This window comes from Suricata suricatta, chromosome 5 (assembly GCF_006229205.1).
Source record: "Suricata suricatta isolate VVHF042 chromosome 5, meerkat_22Aug2017_6uvM2_HiC, whole genome shotgun sequence".
Classification (NCBI taxonomy): Eukaryota; Metazoa; Chordata; class Mammalia; order Carnivora; family Herpestidae; genus Suricata; species Suricata suricatta.
The window spans coordinates 55,537,555-55,561,828 of NC_043704.1; the positions used below are offsets into that span (position 1 = coordinate 55,537,555).

Below are 24,274 nucleotides of genomic sequence, written 5' to 3' on the forward strand. Positions count from 1 at the left end.
GAAGCAGAAAACATGAGTTCTAGACTCCATGATCTTTACCACCTGGTAAGTGTTTTACTCTGATTTACTCAGTGCTTGTCATTGAATCTTTGATAGGAAGTGGAGGAGATTCTCAAAAATGAATGAAGTTTCCAAACATGTATCAGTGGCATCTCCTACCCCAGGTCTTTTGTTTGTCTTGTTTTGTTTGAAAGAGAGAGCACATGCACAAATGGGGGAAGGGCTGAAAGAGAGAGAATCCTAAGCAGGCTCCACACTCAGTGCAAACAGAGCATCATGACCTGAGCCAAAATCTAGAGATACTCAACCAAATGAGCCACCAAGGCATCCCTCCTACACTAGTTTTTTAATTAAACTATTAGAGAAAGGACATATTTAATTATTTGATTAAATGGAAAGCTTAGTTATCCCTGAGATGAAAGAATGATCCCTTTACCTTTCCATCTGTTGTCTCAATAATTATTTTGCCATCATTTTCACTCCCTTTAACCTCAGCCTCAACATATGCGTTTCTGCCATCACGAATCCAGCATTTCTTTTTCCCTACAGAGGAAAAAAAAAAAAGGTTATAACCATCGTACTTGTATAAAATATACAGTGGGCACTTTTGTACTGATAGATATGATCTCATTTCTGCTAGTTCTGCTTGGTGACTTGGAGTCGCCAATACAGGAAATTGCAGAGTTAGATAAAATCATCAAAGCTTATCCTGAAGATAGCCCTGTACACTGACTCTGTAGGAACAAGAAACACTTGAGCAAGCAGAGGCTGGGAACATCACAGAGCATTCTGCTACAAAACAATTACTGGCCAATACCTTACAAGCCATTCTTCCCAGTCCTAACACTTACCTCTCACTCACTGTCCCAGGTCCTGAGTGGTTGTCCTGGCACCTCACCCTTCCCAACTCCCCTCCAAAACACTTCACTCTGAAAGGTCTGGTTACAACTAAGTAAAAATTAGGTTAGTGGTCATTTCTGTCTTTCAGGGCTTCTTTAGACCTTATTTTTAACATTGAAATAAAAGCCTGCTCTGAAAATTACATGGCAGAATTGGAGGTAGGAAATCAAGGGAAGAGAATATGGGTTATTTTTGCTATACAGCATAACAGCTTCATATTACTTCACACTACATATTGTTTTTCTCTCCTTGGCGTCTTCATGTCCACGCCCCACTCTGAAGTAAAGCAGCCCTCCACAATGCGATTAACCAATAAGAAGCGTCTGGTGAAATGAAACACTCATAACACCTGAGACAGCTTCTCTGGGCCTCACTTAGATGCTTCTTAGATTCTCTTCCACCTGAGACAGATTTCCAGGGAAGATGGATAAGAAACCTACTTTAAAGGGAAAGTGACTCTTACCAGAAGCTCATGGAAATCCCAAGTCACAGCCCCTCAAGTAGATAAGGGGGAGGGGAGAGGAGAGCATTTGGCTGGAAGAGGGAACATCCAAACCCACGGCGAGGGAAAACCCCATCACAACCATGGCATGGGTGGGTCTTACCAACTCCATCACTACCACCGCCCCAACACATGGAACAAGAGTCGGGAAGCCTCATTGGTACTGGACAAGCGGCCCTCACCAGCGGCTCTCCCCACAGGTGGACAGTAGGACTTGGGGGCAGCATTTGCCCTTTCTTCCACCATGCCTGTCTCTGCAAAGAATTTTATTGTGCACCTACTTTCTCCTTGACCCATTCATTGTGCTCCCTTCCCTGTTTCCCTGATTACAACCAGTTCACCACTAAAACTGCTGGGCAAGAAGATTATTATATTCCTATCAAACTGATTTTGCTTTTGCTTCTAGTTGTCATTTGCATTTCAAATGCTGGTTTTGCATTATATTTATTATTTTGGTCTCTTTTTTACAAAACAGATTTTGCTTTGTGTTAAGTCTATGAAAAGAGGCATGTTTTCAAAAATTACCTATTTTGCATAAATTTTGTGTGTTTAAGATAAATAAATGCACTGCATTTTACACCAAATGTTATCACTTGAAAGAAACATGGATATATCTGGCAAGATTTCCACTTCTTTTTTATTTTAGGAAAAAACCTTGAGAAAAGAGATTAAGAGAGTTGTCCATAGTCACAAAGCTAATTAGTGGCAGTCATTAGAATAATGACTCTAGAAATTAAATTGATCACCCACCTCCTAAATCAGTGCTTTTCTATTACAGCTTTGCTTTTTTCCTCCAATTTTTCTCTCAGGATTAGGTTCATCACCTGCCTCATGATTAGCCCTTTCTCCTATCATTCCTGGAAACAGCGAGGGAGAATTTTGGGAAACTTTTACCTATCTGAGGGCCAGTCCCTAACAGGGATGTTTTTGAAGATATAGTAAAAGAACTCAAGTTTTAAGTTTTAAGTGTTTTGCATTCATGAATAATTGCAGAGATGGAAATGTAAACAGCAATGGGTTTGAGTCAGGCCACATGAATTTTAGTCTTGGCTTTGTTAGTAACAAAGTATAAAGCTAGGACCTCAACTCTTTGGGCCTGAGTTTTCCCATCTGTAAACTCAGGAAGTTTGCCTATATGACTTCATATTTTTAGATGATTAAATATCTTATCTAATATAAAGGCAACGTGTGTTTATTGGAGAAAAATGAAAGAGTAGAGAAACATATAAATAATTTTTTTAAATCACCCATGGGGTGTCTGGCTGGCTCAATTGGAAAAGCATGTGAGTCTTGATCTGGGGTCATGAGTTCAAGTCCCATGTTGGGTGTAGAGACTGCTAAAAAAATAAATAAAACTAAAAACAAATATTACCTATAATGGAACAACTCAAAGATAGTCACTATCATCAATCTGAAGCATTTCTATCCAGTCTTTTTTCTATACTATTGATTAAGATTGTAGTAATATTATATGTAGTTTGGTAGCCATTCGAAATAGATTGTTTATGGGTTCTAACATAAAAATCATCTACATTTAGCTTTGGAATTGTGTTTATGTTTATCTCTAAAAGCACATTTTCTTCCTGACACCCAAAAATTCTAGTTTTCCTTCCCAGGTCAGGTAACAATGTGTTGTGTTTGTTTTTCACATTTATTGTCACAGTCGGTCCCCGTGGAGGAAGGTCGGCAGGGCAAGTATCATCATCCTATTTGACAGATGAGGAAACCAAGTCTTAGTAAAACGAAGTGATTTGCTCTAATTACACAGCTGGAGAGGATCGAGGCCAGGGAATTTGAACCCAAGACTACTTGCCAAATGCTCTGATCCCACTGCTTCCATTTGGCCTGAGTTCAAAAAAGCAAACTCCATCGTCTACTCACCCAAGGGTATGAAAACCTTTTGTTTACTCTCATCTTTTTTGCTGCTACTGCATTTCCATGAGGAAAACCATTTGGCCAAGAAAAATTAATTAAAAATTATTGCGTTTAAGTAATTATTTACAGTGCTAATTCTACTAAATGCACCATCCAATTATCTTTAATGCTTTGGCCTAATTTTTATTTTCTCACTTGGCACCACTACAATCTTGTCCTTCATTATCTGACTACCTGTGATAAGCTTCTGCATGACCAGTTCTGACCTCAGGGATAGTTCTGTTGCTGTATTTGATTTGATGGATTATAATTAGCTACTCTAAAATCCAATCATAGTAATGAAATCCAATGACTGGAAACTGGGAGCAGATCCAGGACTGGTGTATGATGGAAATATAATGCCCTACATAACTGGTTTGAGTTATAATTGGTCATATTAAAGTTTAATGTTGACTAATTCTGAGTACTAGAACAACCGTATTTATATTGCATTGTTGAATAATTTTGGAATTAAGATATGTAGGTGGCTTGATGCTAGATCACACTGTGAATCTGACTTAAAATCTCTAATTAGCTGAAATTCAGAAGATGGCCATGCAGCCCAGGCACGTAAAATAGGAGGGTGAAATGTGACATTTATTTAGAGATTTTAATGTAGAACTCAGCCTTTATCTTGAGGGTAAATCCTCGTTAACCTTTGTCCTTGCCTGTAACTACCAAGAGATTATTCATCAGGGTGAGCATGTCTCTCAATTATCTCTTATTGAGTGTTGGTTGAGTGACCTTGCTGACCTAGAAGAGAGCCAGAAGGCAAAGTTCCAAAATTAGAAAAGTCTGAGGAGGGCCAGGGACAATTTCCCCAAAGCTTTTCCTTCCTTCTTCGTTGGAGTGTACCAACTCCACCAAGGGTCAAAGCCCCAGGCCCCTGTCTGTTTTCACCCATGCTAAGGGGTTTCTGAGAAAGGCTTTATCTGGCCCACTCCCAGGAGTGTCTGTGCTGTCACAGACAGAAAACGAGTTAGCAGTAGCTTGGGCCTGGTCTGCCTCCCAGCCCTCCTCCTCCTCCTTGCAGATTCATCCCTACCCAGGCCACCTGGCTCCACACTTGCTCATTCTAAGGTCTATGAACCTTAGAGGAGAATGCATCCCAAGCAAATAAGTTAGGTTCCAGGATGGACGATTCTTCTCAACCAATCATGTATCTCAGCTGCCACCTACAAGCAGCAAAATAAAGCGAAAACAGTAGCCACCACAAGTCTTACCATCAAAGGCCATGGCCTGTAGCAAAAACAGCTCAGCCTGGCTTCTTCTGAGGAAGGCTGCCGCCTCTCCAAGCTCTGACAGATCCATCCTTCTTCAAGTGATCCACCACAACAGACAGCCTGAGAGAGAGCTGCAAGGATTCACTCTGTAGAAGATAGGTGCAGGAAGAAATTGGTGGACATCGGGCATCAGGCACCAATCCAAGACACAATTCACTATAGACAAACCAAGAAGGGTTAAATCTTTTTAACTACCTCCATGCCTCCTCTCTCTCTGCATGTCTAAAGTGTATGACAAAGCTGGATTCAAGAGCATCTCACTGTAGCGAGACCAACTTACCCACTAGGCACAGGAGGCACAGTGCCTAGTGTCCATGATGCTTTCAGGGGCCCACAAAAGTAGTTGAATAATAATTTGGTTTAAAATCAGAATGGAGGAGGGCCTAGGGGGCTCAGTTGGTTAGGTGCACGAGTTTGGCTCAGGTCATGATCTCATGATTTGTAAGTTCAAGCTGTGCTGACAGCTCAGAGCCTGGAGCCTGCTTCAGATTCTGTGTCTCCCTCTCTCTCTCTGTTCCTCCCCTGCTCACGTTCTCGTTCTCTCAAAAATAAACATTAAAAAAAATTTTAAAGCAGAATAAAAACATAAATATAACATTAATGGTATATAGTAATGAATCCATCCTGGGTTATATTATTTAGTCTTTATGCTAATATAGTTCTAAAATGGATTTTTAATACTTTTTGTGAAGGAAGATGCCCACAAAGACAAATGTGCCTGGGACTCATGAAAGTCATAAGGCAACCCTGAACCATGAAGTTCTGACCATGACAGGTAGTAGAATGGGCCAGACTGAGAAACGTCCAGTTGTGAACACTAGGTGCCTTGACCGGAGTAGAGGGAGGGGTTCCAGGTTTCTAGGTTCATCCAGGTAGAGGGAGCACTGTAGCCAGAGGATGGTGATGAAGGGGAGAAGCCATTCAGACTAATGTTCAGCATTAGAGAGTACAGGAATAACAATGTGAGTATCCCACAGAGAGGGGTGTCTGGGAGTGGAAGGGATACAAAACTACATATGATGCAAAAAAGTAGGATTCAGTAGGTAGAGAGGGAAAAGATAGGACCTGAGGTCCCTGGGTGACATTTAGGGACAATGCTGGGAGTGTCTGACCACGCAAACCCCCTCAGGTGTAAGGTTCCCCTTAATGTAACATACACCATCTACTCCCCCTCAGGTTTCCCTCAGGAATTTGACAAAAGACTTAAGTGTGGCCATGGCCACCCCTTATACAATGTAAATGAGCCAATTAGGAATGGACCACCCAGAGCTATCAGGCCAGTAAGGGAGGGGGTGCTGAGAGGGAACAAGGAGGAGAGGAGGGCTAACCAAAACCTTATAAAACAGGGACCCTTGCCTATAGTCATGGGTATTCTCTTTTGAATGCCCTCTCTCTGTAAGAAGAGCTTTCCTATTATTTGCTGTTCTGGTCTTATACTCTAATAACCTTTTGCCTGCTGCTCATTTTGTGTCCACCTTTCCGTTCTTCGAAGGGTGAGACAAGAAAGCCTGGGTTTTGAGATCAAGAATCCTGCAACACTCCTGGCCAACTGACGTTTGGGAAGCAGCAGGGAAGCCTAGGTCAGAGGTGGGAAGCAGGTTTCGTCCTGAAGGCCATGAATGGGTGTGGGTGGATGAGAGCATCAGCTCAGGTGAGGGAAGGGCCTGTGTTGGAGGGGCTGGTGGCTGGGAAAATTATCAGGGCTAAATTCAGTGTGTGTGCACTCTGTACCGAACACTTTACTGATTTTATCTTTGATCTTCACACTTTACATTTGATAACAAGAAGAAGAAATGGAATCTGGGCTATGACGATCCAAAATAAGAGGTTATTCTCTCTAACTGGACAAAAGAGTCTTAGCCTTTTCCTCTCCACTCAAGGTTACACAGCAACCGTTATGTGCACCAAATTACAGACAAGAAGGTAGAGCAGGACTTGCCACAATTACTTAGCTCTGGCGCTGCTCCTGAGGACTGAGCAGAACCATGGTCTAAACCCTCCCGAAGAAACTAATCACTTTCTACTTCACACATGGGTGACAATGAACAAACCCAATAAAACAATGCATTGCTGAACTTAATCTCCTCTTTATTTACTTATTTATGTTTGGATGGTTTGGTTGTGTCCAGCAATACCACCTCTGGGATCTAAGGAATGTGGTTTAAAGCTAAGACTAGTGGTCCAGGCTAAAGAGTCCGTTTTATGCCTGCCAGAAAATAGGCGTGTGACTTGTGGTAAACCACTTAACTCCCTTTAGGTTCAGTTTCCTCCCCTACACAAAACCAGAACTAGTCATAATCTATCTGTGGAGCCATTTCCTGAGGTAGAGAGAGAACTATGCAAGGGAAGCAATGAGCAAAAGCCCACGAATGGGACTGAGGGTGAAGTTTCCCAGGAGAAAATGATAAAACCGACCTTTCTGCAGGTGAGCATTCAGATTTAGGATATGTAATGATGATAATAATAATGATTATCATCATTTGAATAGATAGAAGGGAGCAAGGTAAAGGAAAGCTTAGAAAGCTAGGCAGAGAAATTTAGGAATAAACATGACAGGAAACATCGTAGACAGGGTGAGAATGTGAGGGAAGCAGTATTTTAGGAAAATGGCTCTGGCAGCATATTCAGGGAGGGTTGGAACAGGGGGAAGCAGTAGTCAGGGAGACAAATTGCGGCTCCGAATTTGTGAGGGGATTGGACTAAATCCTCCCCACTCACTCTGTGTGGCTTCCTGGTGGCTTGCACTCCATCGACAAAAGAGCTCAGGAAGTACATTTCGGATATAGAAGATCTCCATAAACATGTGGTGTGTGTGTGCGTGTGTGTGTGTGTGTGTGTGTGTGTGTGTGTGTTGTGTGTGTGTTGTGTGTGCATACTTCCGGAAAAGACACCTAAGGAACAGACAGGAGTGGGAACAGGATATAGGTGGGGGAAGGAGACAGTTACCTTTCACTTCCTAGCTTTCTGTTCTATTTTAATTTGTGGCATATTCATGCATTTTCATAACAGATTTTTAAAAGTAGTTCTTATTATAACATCCAAGGATAAAAGATCACATCATGACAGAGCACACAGCTGTGTAAATTTCTTTCCTAGTCTGGACCACTTAGCATATTTAAAGGTATACAAGGAACAGAAAGTGTCAACAGCAGTTCCAGATAGGGGAAAAGTGCATGTGCCAAGAGCACCGAGGCCCTGGCAACTCTTTGGAGGTAGAAAACTGAGATCAAGACATGACCCACCTGAGCAAAGGAAAGAATCTTTCTTTCCTCTTGGCCTCCTATATCCATTAACCCAATGCCCCGACTGTCCTCTGGGCCCATTTAGTCTCAAGTTGCACACATGGCTTTAGAACTTTACAGAATAACATACTTATCTACATCTTAAAGTAGAAAATAGAAGAGCCCAAACTCCCCAAAGATGTAAACAAATTAACCTTGGCAGCAAAATAAACAGAAGGTGTATTCATTATCATCATTTGAATAGATAGAAGGGAGCAAGGTAAAGGAAAGCTTAGAAAGCTAGGCAGAGAAACATAGATGAGTACAGAACCAAAGGTATCTGTTTCAGAAGGAAAAGTTAATCTACACATCTATCCAGAGGAAATTAAGTTTGAGACTGGCATTTTGGTTCATTTTTGTCAAAAGATGCTGAGACCTACCATACCTTTTATCCGCTAGTAAATATGTATAAGCAGCAGAGAGAGAGAAGGAATGCTGAAGAGATGGGAAGTGGTCAGACACGAGCGTTGTCTGCATGTTGCTATAAATTCTTTACAGGTAGGCTCTTTTTGAACATTCCAGAGTTTGGTCTGTCAATCCACTCGTGGAGAGATTGGGCTCTGGTTGCCACATGGCTGTGCTCCTAAGCATGGTGACCATATTGCCTGTCACCCAAACTGCATATATTTTTATACTGGGACATAGTAGTAATCAGTAATAATAAATTATTAGAAATTAATACTAAAATTATTAATTTTAATCATTAAACTAGGACAACATATATAATCTAAGACTAACCCAAGCAAATAGAGACATATGGACACTACAAAGACAACCAGAGACTTAAAGTGGCCATTTATAAATCAGTAGTAATGGTATACCTTTTCAATAACTACACAGTCCTGATTGCCTGTGTCCATTATTTCCAGGATTTTCAGAGAATATTACCATCAGAAAGCTGCACCCAGGGAGAGGTTTTAGATACTCATGTTTGTTTTCATTCAGTTTGCTTTATAGCCAAATAATTCCCACTATTCTGTTCTGGTGTTTACTTTTTCAGGAACTGATTACTATGTAAACCACCATGCTCACATTCGCATTAAATGGTATAATTTCCAGAATTAAATGTATCTCAGTTACTTACTTAAATGAAAGGGAGAGATGAGATATCTTTTCATTTTGGGATAGAAAGAATCATGTGGGTCAAAACTTAGCTTCTACTTGATAGGAAACAAGTGAATGCCTGCCTGCCTGCCATGTGAGAAATGACACCTGTCTGGGTGACCGGCCATCCCGGTTGGCCAGTGACTGAAGCATTTCCCAGGACCTGGGACTTTTAGTGCTCAAACCAGGAGAGTCCCAGGCAAGCCGGGATGAGTTGGCCACCCAGCTTTTAAGTCTAGAGAATTTAATTATTTTAAGAATAAAATTCTTGTTTGGAAATTAGCTATTTTATGCTAGTTGTATTTTCTGTAATCCTCTCTCTCCTAGGTATTTTATAAATAACTTTTTGAAAATATTTATTCTCATTCAATCTATAATAATTACCCGTCTATAATTGTCCATGCTAGGCTTGGGGGTACAGTGATGGGCAGAATAAACAAACTCTTTGTCCTCTTAGTTTAATTGATTGGGACCTGGTTTCTTCTATCTTGTATTATGGCAATACTTCAGGAAAATTTGTAAAGAAAAATCTTTGCCCCTCCCAGGTGGGTGGTGCTGGGCATACAGCAGAGGTCAGAATGAGGGATCCCAGGGGGACTGTGGAAGCCAGGAGAAGAGGGGAGCCTGTGCCGCCATGATTCCCAGCTCCCCACTCAGCGAAATCCTTCAATGGGTTATGTTGTTCTCAACATGAGAGACCTTATCATCACACTGTTCTTTCACAGGCCCCTTTTCTCCTCATCCTCTGCTTGGGGAGTTCCTGATGGGAGGCATGGGGGGGTTCCCATCTCTGTTCCTTGTCATCCCCCAATGTAAACCCTGGGAGACATCTCCAATTTCTCCAATTTCTCCTTCTCTCTCATGCACACATCCAATTGAGCACTAATTTCTATTGATTCTGTAATTATTGAGTCTTATCTACCTTTATTTATGTCTGAATGTATGCATGTATTATGCATGTATGTGTTTTTAGAGAGAAAGAGAAAGAGAGTGCAAGCAGAAGAAGGAGAAAGGGCATCTTAAGCAGGTGCTACATCCAGTGGAGAACCCCATGCAGGTCTGGATCTCACCAAAGTGAGATCTTGACCTGAGCCAAAATCAAGAGTCAGAGGCTTAACTGACTGAGCCGCCCAGGCGCCCCAAGTCTTATCCATTTTTAGCAGACAGTTTGCAGTGTCTGATAAGCCCACACCCTACTCTGCGAAGTGCCTGCTTCATCCACAAGCATCAACCACAAGCTGCCATGTCTGTAAGGTGACACTGGTGTTCTGGCCTAGCTGATTAGACCAAGTGTGAGCATCAGATTCAATCAGGGACAATCACAGTATCTTCCTATCTGGAATACAGATTAGATCTGGGCCCAAGGTGACACTCTCAGTCTGTTCCTTTTGCTTGAATGGAGTGATGTGAACTTGGGAGGTGAGGTTGGCACTGTGGTGTGGTCATGTGGTGCCACATGCATGCTAATCAGCAGAAATATCCATAGAGAGGGAATCACATGAATGGAGAGAAGCAACAATAAGGGAACAAGGACAGAGGGAGAGATTGCTTGTGTTCCAAATAGCGTTCCTGTTAACAGTACCTCTTGCGACCTAGATTCAGTTCCTGACTTTGGTTTTCATAGGATCTTTCAATAAGCTTCTAATGCATTCCCATTTCTCCCTTCCCCCAACTTTAAATTATCCCAAATTTCTCTTTTTCCCATCAGAATATCTTTAACTAAGACATTAAGTCTGATTCTTCATCCTAATACAGGTTCTTATTTTGTCTTCTAAGATCATGTGAATATTGTATATAAATGAAAGTCGGCACAGCGCAGTGCATACTAATATTTCAATCCATGTTAACTACTTTTATTACTATTCAACAAGCATTTGTGCAGCCTTTGAATGCTATGCTAAAGATGCAGGAGGGTAGCTTTGCTTTCTAAATTGCTTAGTGGATTGGAGATGAGAAAAAACATGCTAGACAATAGTACCACAGGGAAGTAGAGAGGGAAAATTGAAAAGTGGCAGCTTTGGCTGTGTAGACAAGTATAGTTTACGAGGGGCTACTCTGTCCTGGAAGATCACTCTGACCCCAGTCCTCCACTGCTGACCCCAGGGATTGGCAGTCTCCTCCCTTTTAATCAGGGCTAGACATTTCTGAAGGGAACAAACACAGAGACTTTCCTCTAAAATCCGTACCACTTTGGCATTTAAGTGTAAGCAGAAACTCAATTGATGCCTATTAAGTACATTGTTGAAATAGTTAAATTTTTCTCAGTTTAGCAACCCCAACAACTTTCAAGTTGGTTTCATCATAATTGATTAGATTCACTTGAGTTCTTCATCAGGTTAGGTTATTATGCATGTTTACTTTCAAAGGCTTCCACTGCTGGGAAACCATAATGCGAGTAATAAGAAGAAATATTAATATGCCTCTAAGTAAACAAACACTAAGGCTCTCCTGACAAAGCCTCTTCCATTATTAAAATTGGAGACAAAGTGCCTGAAAATGAGAATGGATTTATCCAGATGTCAACAGAGGAAGGAAGAATTATCAAGCCCTTAAATGATTCCCAACAAGCTGGAACATGTGTCTCAAGGCAGTAAGTGAATGTATTTAGCTACAAGGCCCAGTGAACACCACAAATCTGGGGAATGCTGCAAGACGCTCTTAATTAGGGGCACTACTGTGTAGACAAATGATGTCAGTGTCTCCCTAATATTCATGCTGCTGGGATAGTGTGTTATGTGCCTCAACTTGGCCAGGTTTATTCAGCAGAAAATTGCTAATTGCTTAGTCTTTATGCATAAATCTACCACCCCTTAACCAGCTATAATACTTTCATTTTATTTATTTATATGCAATTTAGCTTTCTACAAAAGCAGGGGCTTTAAGCAGGTTTATCTCCTTGACAGAGAAATGTTAAAACATTGAATTGAATTGCAAATCAAGCGTGTTGCACAAATTATTGATTATCTAAAGCACTCATGTCAAAGGTGATTATGATCATGACTACAGGTATCTGGGCAATTGAGCTCACATTCCCAGACTCTGCTCCCCTCCTCCAGGTCTAACCACAGCCTGCTGCCATTTTAATTTTCCTCCCATCACTCCACAGAAACTCTTCTTTCCATTGATCTCTTTAAAAAAATCTTAATGGTACTTTTCAGTCTCTAATAGTTTCCCTGGTTCTGGGATATTTCCCTCTTTTGTTCTCCCCACCGCTACCCCATGTTCATTCACTAATCAAAGGTCCATCCCCAATCAACATAGTAAGTATCAGAGACATGTCTCTTCAGCTCCCTCTATCCATGGATTCTCCTTTTCCAGCTTCCCCTTCATCCTGTCCAGGACTATCTCATCCTAGTCCCTCCCTTCTCCCAATCTTGGATCAACACTCTAGTTCTCTGCATTCACCTAATTGCTAGAAAAAAGTTCTGATTAAATTCTTTCATGCATTCATTTTTAAGTATGCCCTCTTAAGTATGCTGTAGGTGAAAAGAGAAATAAGACCTCAAGAAGTTGTCACTCTAGTGAGGGCTGTGCCACGTAAATTGTGTCTTAGCTCTTACAGTAAGAGATGAGAAATGTTGGAATAGAGATATATATAGGACAGGTCATGGAGGTATGACCCTCACATCTATAATTATATTTTTTAAATAATAGTTTAGGGACACCTGGGTGGATCAGTTGATTAAGTGTCCCACTTTGGCTCAGGTCAGGATTTCATGGTTCAGGAGTTCGAGCCCTGCATAGGGCTCTGTGATGACAGTTCAGAGCCTGGACCCTGCTTCAGAGTCTGTGTCTCCATCTCTCTCTGCCCCTCCCCAATTGCACTCTGTCTCCCTCAAATATAAATAAAAATTAAAAAAAATTTTAAATAACAGTTTGTAACTCAAAGGAAGGAATTTTAAATGTCCCTGAAATGCTACCTGTACATTCACTACCAACATTGTCTAATAAGAGCAAATGATAGCATTTCTGAGGGCTTATTGTACAGCAGGCAGTGGGTTAATGCTTTACATGTAATAACTCTCTTTAACTTCACAGCAGCCTTACGAGAAACATATATAATAACCCACATTATATAAAGACATTGAGACTTGGAGAAGTAGCTAGTGATATCTCTGCTTTGGAGTCCCGATGCATTAAGGACATCCTTCATCCACATTCAATCATTTGCCGAGTTCTGCTGACTCCTTGTCTAAAGATCACTCAGTACTATCCACATCTTTCCATTCCTCTACCAGCACCCTGATCAAGGCCACACCATTTATCTCCTGGTTTATTGCTTTACTCTTATTGATTGCAGTCAATCCAGTGTGAGGCTGTATGTACAGGAGCACAATCATATTACTATCTTATTTAAAGCCTTTTCATGTTTTTACTTAAGATAAAGTCCAACACATTAACAGGGCCTGCAAAGCTTTTCACCCTGTGGCCTGCCCTATGTCCCTACCGCATCTCCCTTACTCTGTCATCCCACACATGACCTGGCCAGTGCATTACTAGTGAGTGCCAGGAGCTCTCTCTGACCTCTGGATGTTCACACTTGATGTGACCTCCTCTGCCTGGAACATTCAGTCCTGTCTCTCCCTCTGGCTAGCTCCTAGTCATCTTTGGGTCTCTGTTAAGCAACATTTTACAGGAAGGTTTTTCTCTAGGCTGTGTCTCTTTTAGATGTGGTCTTGGATGTCTTTACTATTTGTATCATGGTAACCTATCTATATAATCATGATTTGTCTGCCTATATTCCTAACTAAGCATAGGCAATCATAGGGCAGCGATTAGTTCTGCTACATTTGGAGTGAACTCGAGTCCTTTGCACAGAGTAGGAACTTAAACAGTCAGGAAGTGAACTAACAAATTAGACACATCAGTCTGACTCCTGGGTTCATGCTTCTAAGCATGATGCTTTACTGCCTCCTGACTGAGCTCCAGCTTAAAAAGGACCATGTTTTTGATTAGAAAGGAACCTAACCAAAATGCAACATGTCCTTACAGATAACATATCTCTGGTTAAGAAAGCATCATTACCTCATTCTTTATGTTGAATGTGAAATAAAAGTATAGTTGACTCTTGAACAATATATGTTTGAACTGTATGGGTTTAATTATCCTTGTATGTTTTTCAATAAATATAGTAAATGTAAATGTATTTTCTCTTCCTTATGGTTTTCTTAATAACATTTTCTTTTCTCTAGATTATGTTATGTAAGAATACAGCATATAATGCATATAACATATAAAATATGTGTTAATTTACTATTTATGTTATCAGTAATGCTTCTAGTCAAAGTACAGTATCAGTAATTAAGTTTGGGGAAAGTTGAAAGTTATATGTGGATTTGTGTGTGTGTATTGGGGGAGATTGACCCCCTTAGTCCTTGTATTGTTCAAGTGTCCACAGTACTGGTTAAGAAGTTTGAATTGCATTATCCCAAGATTTTTTAATCCTTGGAATTTTAGAACTAAAACTTCATTAATATTAACTACCTCAGTGCTCCATAACTTATAGGTGAGCATAAAAAGAAGTGATTGGCCCAAGTTCACCAGTAGAGCCAGTATGAACAATTTTTAACAGAATGTAGAAAAAAAATAAAATAGATCTATGAAAAAACTAAAGAAAATTAAGATTTGGGGTTGTATCTTCGTCCTTCAGAGTCAAAGGCAAGATACTCTCCCATAAAATACTGATAAACACCACAGTCAGAGATAAACATTAGATAAAACGGAACATTGTTATGATCTGGTAACCCATAGGATCAATGACCCATAAGCTGCATGAGTCACTAGTTTAATATCTAATTTATAATTGCTGATGCTATTATTCAGCACAAATGATATGCACTAAATACACCTAGTGATTCTGAAAGGTGATGTTTAATATAAATCCAAGATATTATTTGTATTGTTCTCATTGTTTTTGTATTTTTCTGGTTGATATGAACTTGACTCAGGATAATTCTGAGTTTTAAGTAAGTACAATTATAATCAACATCTTCACATGATATTCAAAGATATACTTACCTAAGATAAAATTGAAGTATTATATATTCTAGTTCAATTAAATTCAACAAACACTTTTGAATACTTAGTAAAGTGCCAAAAATTGGCAAAATGCTTGGGATGCCAGAATAATTACTACATAGCTTCTTCTCTCAAGATTTAACTCTAGTAGGAGACAAGACTCATCAACAAATCATTTGTAGTATGATAAATGTAATAATGGACATACGGTCTCCAAGAGCCTATAATGAAAATAAAATAAATCATGGTTAAAATTCTTACCTCAGAACAATTCCATTCTACAAACACATTGAGTTTTTTCTTAAACTATTTCATTTCATATAATGGATAACACCCAAAGGAAAAATATAAGTAAAAATAGCAAATCATCTTTTTATCTGTCATTCAATGTACTGGTGGAAAAGGGAGAGAGACAAACCTACCTTGGAAAGAGCAAAAGAAATGAGTAGACTAGTGCTGGACAAGACTTTATACACTTTTGTCAAGGTCAATGGTGACAACCTCAGTTAATTTTGCCATTGTTTCTAAATTTGTCTGCTGGTTTTTGAGAAGTTGAACCCTTGGACCTGGATTTGGCACCCAAAATGTCTCTGAGGCAAGGGTGTAAGATGCCAGAAAACTATTCCATTTCTACAACCCAAATCTGCTGACTAATTTGACTCATTCTCTAAATGCTTGCTGCATAATAGGATTAGACAAGACTAATAAGAGAAGCAGCCAACACCCCCTCTGGCAGGATCAGTTTTGGAGTCTTGGGCTCTGGGGCTATCTCACCTAGTGATTTTGAACAATTAATTTAAGGGTCTTATCATTTTCCACAGTGTCAAGGAAACAGTTAATAACAGTTGTCTACTATTTAGGCCATTCTAAGATTACTTAAAAGAGCACATATTAATGATTTACTATGTTCCAAGCACTGTTCTTAGCACTTTGCATATATGAATTCATTTAAGCTTCATAATAACCCTATAAGGTAGGACTTTTAGTATTTCCATTTTACAAATGAGGAAATAAATAGAGGCAGAAATGATAAGCTAGCAATTTTTGGAGACAAGATTTGAGCCTAGAATTTTGGGCTTCAAAATCTATTCTTGAAACCATTTTGATATACAATTATTAACCCATAATTCTGATAATGTTCTTTAATATCCTCCCTCAAAATGTGTAATTTGAAAAATTTTCCTTTCTCTGTAAGGAAATACGTTACTATTTGTTTCTTCCAACAGCCAGGAAATTTTCCTTTGCTGCAGTCTCTAGGTGAAGCAAATAGCTAACCGACTGCTATAAAAGGGGAAACAGCCAGACAATGCCTTTGGCTTTGAATCACTTTTCCAGGACTTGAAAGCTTTTTTCGAAACCTGCAAATGTCTCCCTGGGGCAAGGGACTTTCTGAACTACATTTAAAATAATTTGGGAAATGATATAAAAAAGTGGAACTCTTTTGGCTTATAGGAAACAGCTCATGCAACCAGTTCTCAGTACTGATGGGCCAGCTCTGCAAAACTCTTCCCCCAAACTAATTAATTCACCATTTCCCACTGGGGAAAAAGAGAAGAGAATATAGAAAGACACCTATACTGAAGCTTATCACAGCAGTGTTACGGATGGAAGTGGGCTAGTAGTAAATACTGAAGTAAGTACTGCATAATTATAACTAATCAGTTATGCTAAAATGAGCCAATATGGCAGCCTAATTGAGATGATCCTTGTTTCTTCCCACAGGAATGTGATTTAATTAGAATGGGTAAACTGACAGTCAGCAGTAACCTCACAGAATCCTAGGCAGTATGAGATGAAGCAAGAGAAATAACACCCTGGTTGGCCTTCAGTTTGTAGGAAATGGACATTAAAGCTGTCCATTTGGCCTTTGGGAGGCTGAAAGCCATTTTTCCTGTGTGCTTAGAACTTGAGAAAAAGGGTGTGTTGTTGTGTTTGAACTTTTAAAAAAGAATCAATCTAGATAAAGAAGACAAAACAGTTAACAAGGTGCTCTGAGGATTCAAAATATTCAAATGTAGAGGAAACTAACCAGATTGGGTGTTCAGAGGGGTCTAATTTGTATTAAATAGAGGCAGCTGTTTAAAGCAATAAACCTGTTTCCATTTTGAATGGTTAGGATTGAGGCATGTTCCAGCAGATTCTTAGGGCAAGTGGTTGAGAGCAAGAGATGTATGAGGGAGCAGGGGCAGTTTGGGCTCTATTAAAAAAAATCCCAAGAAAAGACAGGACCAGGGAGTTGCTTATGTAGCTTGGTTGGCATTGATAGTTCTCCAGTCTATGAGGTGAATGGGCATGGCAGCCCTGGAGATTCAAACTTGGCCTATGATATAATTATTCAAACCCCAGGAGTATGAGGCAGAATTATTTATTCTCTGGGTTGGATAGAGAAAGGGATCAAAACAAGGGCCTTAATGTAAAGTAAGTCGCTTCTCAAAAACATAAAGCATGGGAGAGCTCAATTCTGTCAACGACTTTTACATTCAAATGATTAAATCATATAGTTAATTGCCTGGACAATAAAAGTAACTGTTCCCAACAGAGAGACTGCTTTTTTGAAAATTTGTTGTATATTGATGATCATAAGTTGTTCTACTGATGGTAGTTGACCAAGAACTCTAATATGCAGAAACGAAAGTCAAATCTCAGTCATACTATAATTATTGCTAAAAACCTAACATTTTGCAGCTTTGATTACACAGATGTTACTGAAGCGTTTGAGGGCTAAATAAGTCACATGATGCTGCTAACTAATTATTCTTTTTTGTTCTTAACCTAGACAGAAGTTTTAATATCATAAAATATGTTAGAGTATGTTGGCTTGTGGAGGCAGGGAAAGAGGAAGTTTTCCATACTGGTTTGCCACAGATTTAAAAGAAGGAAAAAACAGGGGCGCCGCCTGGGTGGCTCAGTCGGGTAAGTGTCTGACTTTGGCTTCGGTCATGATCTTAGAGTTCGTGCGTGCAGTCCCTGTGTGGGGCTCTGTGCTGACAGCTCAGAGCCTGGAGCCTGCCTCAGGTTCTGTGTCTCCCTCACTCTCTCTGCCCCTCTGCCCACCACTCACGCTCTGTCTCTCTGTCTCTTTTTCAATACTAAATAAACATTAAAACATGTTCTTGAAGAAAAAAAACTAAACTCTCAAATCCTCTCTCTTCTAGGCTGCCCAGCTTCTTCTCTTCCCAAGTCCACGTGTGGTTTGAGTATGAGCACATTTGTCAGAAGACTTAATGTGTGGATGTAAAGTGATGGCTTCCTGTTTGTTAGAAAACAAGAATTATTAAGGAAATTTGTGGTATTTAAATGAAAATGATTTATAAAACAATATCGTGGTATACTTAAAAAGTTATATGCCTTTAAAAGTAGTCCTAAAGTGGCTATTTCTGAGTAGAGGGATTATGGGTTCTACAAAAAATTATTTTTCATTGCTGTATTTTCTAATTTTCCTATAATAAACATGCATTTTTTGTAATAAAAATTTTCTTAAACTAAGATGCCTCTCTGTATTTCTGAGTATAATTTAGAGTCATAATTCAGTATATGTATATATGTAGGTACATACACACACGTACATACATATATAATACATACCTGTACATACACACACACACACACACACACACACACACACACACACACATAATGAATTTAACATATAAAGAAGTCAAACATACCAGACACTTTTTTTTTTTGGCTTGCCTTCGTCTTCTTCTCATTACCCATATCAGATCCTGCATTTTTCACACTTCATTTCTTTTGCTTATGTTCAGCTTGCACATGACCCAGGTTAACAATTTAGGATTCATTCTTTGATATTTTCCTCCATATTTACATGCTCATGTAGATATGCAAAGTCATCACACACTGCTATTGGTTGTTCAACAAAATAAAATGAATTACATATAGGTCTATATGTCTTCCTTTTCTCACTCAATAATATTCATTGAAAACCTGCCAAACCAGCTGACAGAACCCTAGTTCATCACTTTAATGGCTGCATGATCTTCCCTGGTGTAGGTGTACTACAGCTTATTCATCAATTCCCTTATTGAAGTTTCTAGGTTTTTAAAAAATTTACTATTACGAAAAATGTTGTAATCAACATTGTTGTACATGTGTCATTACTTATAATTTTATTTCTTTGGGAAAGGTCCCAAGGGTGGGAATGTCAAGTCAGAGAAAATGCATTCAAAATTGTAGTAACAAAATTGTAGTCATGAATGAAAGTACTCTTTTTTTGATTACTGACAGTAATTGGTAGTCATTCTTTTTAATTTTTGACAAGCCAATAGGCATAAGGTAATATCTCATTTTAATGTTAATTTCATTTCTCTCTTACAGAATTTGAGCATCTTTTCAAATGCTTATCAGTCATTTGGATTGATTCTTGTCTGAGCTGTTTATTCTGCTTGTTTATTTTGCTTGTTTTCCCCTGGGGGTATTTGCTTTTCTTTTCAATTTGCAATTGTTCCTTGCGTATTTTTGTATCCTAATCCTTTGTCACCTGTCTTATTAATTTGATTTATCATATCATTTGTCTCCTGAATTTGTATGTGGTAACATTTATCTTATATTTTGACATAGTTAGATATAACTATCTTTTCTTTTTATAACTAACTTTTTTTTTGGTCTAGCTTTGGAGGATTATAAATGGTTATATTTAGTCAGTATTTCTGGGCAGTCTTGGTATTAGTTGCCAAGGGGAACAACAACAATAACAAAATTGCCCTTTGCAAATAGGAACAGAAAACTCCAACATAATGATGACTTAAATCAGATAGACATTTATTTCTGTCACTGAGTCTGGAAAGAGTTACTCCAGAGCTTGTATATTATACCCCAGTGTTAAGGATCAGGGTTCTTCTTTCTTGATGGTCTGTTTACTGCGCAAGACTTCCATTCCCCAGGTCAAGTCATGACTCAAAATTCTGTTAGAGATCCAGCCATTTTGTCCATTTCCAGTCCAAAAGAAAGAAGGAAAATAAATGGGCCATGCCTTATGCAGAATATTCCAGAAATTGTCCACCACTTCCATTTATAGCACATTAATAAGAATTTAATTATGCATAGTTGCAAAGGACACATACATTTCCCAGGCCACTATTGAAGACTAGGAAACAATCTTCATTCCAAGTGGCTTTGTGCTCAGCTAAAAAATCAGGGGTTTCCATACTTTGGAGGATGGGGAAAAACTGACCACAGTAGAGCTTCAAAACAATAGTTAGCTGAGATACTTTGAAATTAATGATTTGGGGAAAAGTATACCTTTTATGAAGACTTCATACTACTCTAAATAAATAAATGATGAATGAACAAATTAATGAATGAACTTCTAATATATTTACCAAAAAAATCATCATTTTCTTTTTTAGCCCAGTGGTCACAGATGTTCCTAGCAGATGATGCCTATTTATTTGGAAAATTGCTATCAATCAGAAGTGACCCTGCACCACCGCATCAAGAAGAGACTTTTTTCCCCTATCCATTGCTCAGGTTCAGCGATTGCCCAATGCTCTGAACAATTTTAAAACATCCTTTGTGAACCTCATAAAAGGATCAAAGAAAGAATTCACTGGGGAAAAAATAACAACACGTTTATCAGTGAAAAGGGTTAATGCTGCTAGGTGTTTTTTAATGAGTGGCTAGAGTCACAGGAGTAACTTCTATTTAGATGCTGTCACATCTAGCCTATTTTTAATAAGATGACACATTGCAAAAGAATATAATAAATTTTATCTTTAAAATGTAAAAATGGAGGCAAAGCAGATGCCATGGTTTATAATGTGGGTCTGTTAGCTGACTACCTTTTGAATCTAAGAGATTCAAATTTTAAAATATATTTCACTGATGCTCGCTATCTATTGGAAATAATGTAGACTTTCTGTGCAAGCCAGTTTTCTAATTTTGAAGTAAAATATTTTTACTATTAGAGAAATGGTCAGGAATTAGAATTAGGGGCATGTGACAGGCACACATGTACCTTTTGATTTTATTCTTTGATCAAATAGAATATTCATTTCTTAAAAAAAGAAGTCCTGGGCTGTCATTTATAATTTTACCCTCTCTAAAATCTTCCAAGTCTGTCATTCAGCAGCATGACTTTCTTGCTTATGATTGAAACTGAACTCAAGTGCATGAAATGGGCCAATAAAGTTAGACTCTTAGGCAGTTCTGATGCTTTGATAAATAAACTCTCCATGCATATCTTTATTAATCAATTCATGCCCCAACAAGCATGTTAAAATTGTGAATCATGGAAACCAGAGCTACCTGATTTTGCAGCTGTGAGGCATATACATCTACACAGAGTTTCTATTAGTCCTCACTAAACAAGGGATGATAGAGTTGTCAAGTCAAATTTATTTCACCTGTTCTGCTTCCTTTTCCTACCTCTGTTTTCTTATTTCTGAGGTGAATTCTCTCGGATCTTTTTCCTCATTTGCAGTCAGTGCAGCTCATGATCTCTTTGTTGGGTAGCTGGGCACCAGACCCTGTGCCAGTCTTGACATGAACCGGTGAATAAGGCAAGTCCTTGCCCTCCAGGAGTTCACACTCTAGAGCAGAACTTCTAAGCGCTGTGTTGAGATTCATTACAAATTTTGGGGGGGACACCTGGGTAGCTTAGTCAGCTAAGTGCATGACTTCAGCTCAGGTCACAATCTCAAAGTTTATGAGTTCAAGTCCTGCATTGGGCTCTTTGCTGTCAGCGTGGAGCCTGGAGCCTGATTCAGATTCTGTGTTTTTCTCTCTCTCAAAAATAAAATAAATGTTAAAAAAAAACCCAAATTATTTGAAACAGAACAATAACAGTTGCAATGCTAATTTTTTCCAGTGATTTTTATTTAATAAGAAAAGTTACAAGAGTTTTTAAATCTTTTTTTTACATTCATTTATTTTTGAGAGACAGACCATGAACAGGGGAAGGGAAGAGAGAGAGAGAGACACCAGAATCTGAAGCATCCTCCAGGCTCTGAGCTCATGGTCAGCACAGAGCCCGATGCAGGGCTCGAACCCACAAACCGTGAGATCATGACCTGAGCTGAAGTTGGACGCTCAACTGACTGAGCCACCCAGGTGCCCCCCAACAGTTTTTAAAATATCCACACTTTAATACATATTACTTGCCCTCATATACAGTTTCCTAGGAAGAAGCATTTAACTGATACCAAGTCATAAACTGCAGCTCATTTTGATCTATGCCACAGCTCTAACCCTTGATTTTATGAACCTTAGTCATGTAGGAGGAAACAAAGTGAGGACTAGATTTATCTGGTGCAGTTATCTTGGTCAAAAAGACTTTAAAAATAGATCAAATGTAGTGAGTCAAAATTCTTTTACATTTATCTGTAACTCATCTTGAAGGGTTCTCAATGATCGTCCCACATTTTGATACTCATAATACTCTTATTTCTAATTGTGGAGTTCAAAAAGTATCCTGCTAGCAGTGGTTCTTAAACTTTAGTGTACAGCAATGCCTGAATGGCTCAATCAGTTAAGCATCTGACTTCAGCTCAGGTCATGATCTCAGAGTTTGTGACTTTGAGCCCCACATCAGGCTCTCTGCTGTCGGCACAGAACCGACTTCAGATCCTCCATCCTCCACTCTCTCTGCCCCTCCCCCCACTCTCTCAAAAATAAATAAACATTAAAAAATATTTAGCATCTATTGGGGATGATCTAGAGGGTTTGTTAAGACACAGATTGCTGTGTGCCACCTCCAGAGTTTCTCATTCAGTATGTATGTTTGGGACAAGACTTGAGAATTTGCAAGTTTTAACAAACTCCCAGTTGACACTGAGGCTACTGGTCTGGGGATCTCACTTTGAGAACTAGTGTACTAAACAACAGTAAGCGAGTGAGGAGATTCTATTAAGCCATTAGAGTCTACTTTATTCTACCTCCTACTCAGCCCTAAAGACCAGCCCTGATCACCCTTTCTCTGGTGGCTTATACCCTGGCACACTTAGTACTTTTCCATACCCTAGGAGAGGCCAAGCCTTCTCCTCAAGGGCACCTTGCCCCACACAAGTATACTTGGAAACATGCTTCATGACCTCGCACTGCAAAGGAGTCTCAACTGTAGAATCTATGTTTCATAAGAAAATATATGTTATTCTAGATAGCCTTTAATGTTTGTTAAAAAATCATTACCCATTCCACCTCTTGGTAGCGCCAGAGATGCATTACCATGACTCTTATTTTGTGTTGGCCGTGTCTTAGAACTTCTGAGTATCTACACTAGTTAGGGTAACTTGGGATTTGACAAACATGTCACCAGAGATAAAATCTCGTCTTGGCTTATCAGAAGAACAGAGAGGGTAAGTGGTAGGCTTTGAAGTCCAGCTACCTCACTTCCGACTCTGCTCTTATCTAACCACGTAACACTGAGAAAAATGATCTTTATTCTCTCTGTCCCTTAGCCTTCTCATCCATATTATGCCTACATCATAATGTTTTTATTTTAAATAAAATAATATTCATGAAATCATCAGAACAAGAAACTAATATCTATAAAGTTCAGAACAAACCTGGAAAAGAGGAGGTGTTTAAAAAATGGCAACAATTATTATCATCACAAAAGAATAGTAATTATATTGGGACATACATGAGTAGAATTTACTCAGTTTCTCACTAATTGAGAATGGCCCTATCCTGCAAGACTAATTGACAGGCATACAGTATAGTTGATTTACTTGGATCTTAAATTTCTTACAATAGTCTTCTTAGTGACACAGGTTGAGCTCATGGACACACTAAAATCAGAAATAATGGCTGTGTCTTTTTATACTCAGTCATTGCCGTGGGTTTCAAACAATTTGGTAAGGACTTTTGTCCTTAAAAAGCAATGACCCAATTTATGAGTATGAACATGTATCTCAATTCAATTCAAAAGCACTAAACTCCCACAGGGTGTGGTAGACAGATCTAAGTTCCTACAGGACTCTGCATGGTGGATACTGTATCATCTCCTGTTTATAGGGGAGGAACTGGGGCGGGGAGGAGAAATGACAGCACAGGGTCACAGTGCGAATACCCAGCAAAACCACTACTTGAAGTCAGACAGTCTCACACCTGGGGTCTTGCTCTTAACCATTCTGACTTCTTGCCTCTGGATTGGTACCAGATACAGCTACTTTCAGTAAATAATTAGGATTCATGTAGCTTTGGTGTCAGTGAATATAGAGAAGGTGACATTACATACTCTGTCCTACCAGGTCTAGAGAAAAGACCTGGTATAGTGGAAAATTTCAGCACCATGACCCTTGGTGTCTGAGAAA

The 24,274-nt window shown here is 39.2% G+C and overlaps 1 protein-coding gene across 1 annotated transcript in view; it reads right to left on the reverse strand.

Moving 5' to 3' along the window:
• The window catches only part of MYH15 (myosin heavy chain 15), a 148,023-nt gene extending 143,396 nt beyond the window's left edge, over positions 1–4,627 (reverse strand). Inside the window, exons 1-2 of the mRNA XM_029939249.1 lie at positions 4,540–4,627; positions 437–543 (exon numbers count right to left, since the gene is read on the reverse strand). Coding sequence (XP_029795109.1) covers positions 437–543; positions 4,540–4,627 — 195 coding nt within the window. The remainder of the gene's footprint in view (positions 1–436; positions 544–4,539) is intronic.
• Positions 4,628–24,274: the final 19,647 nt, after the last annotated feature.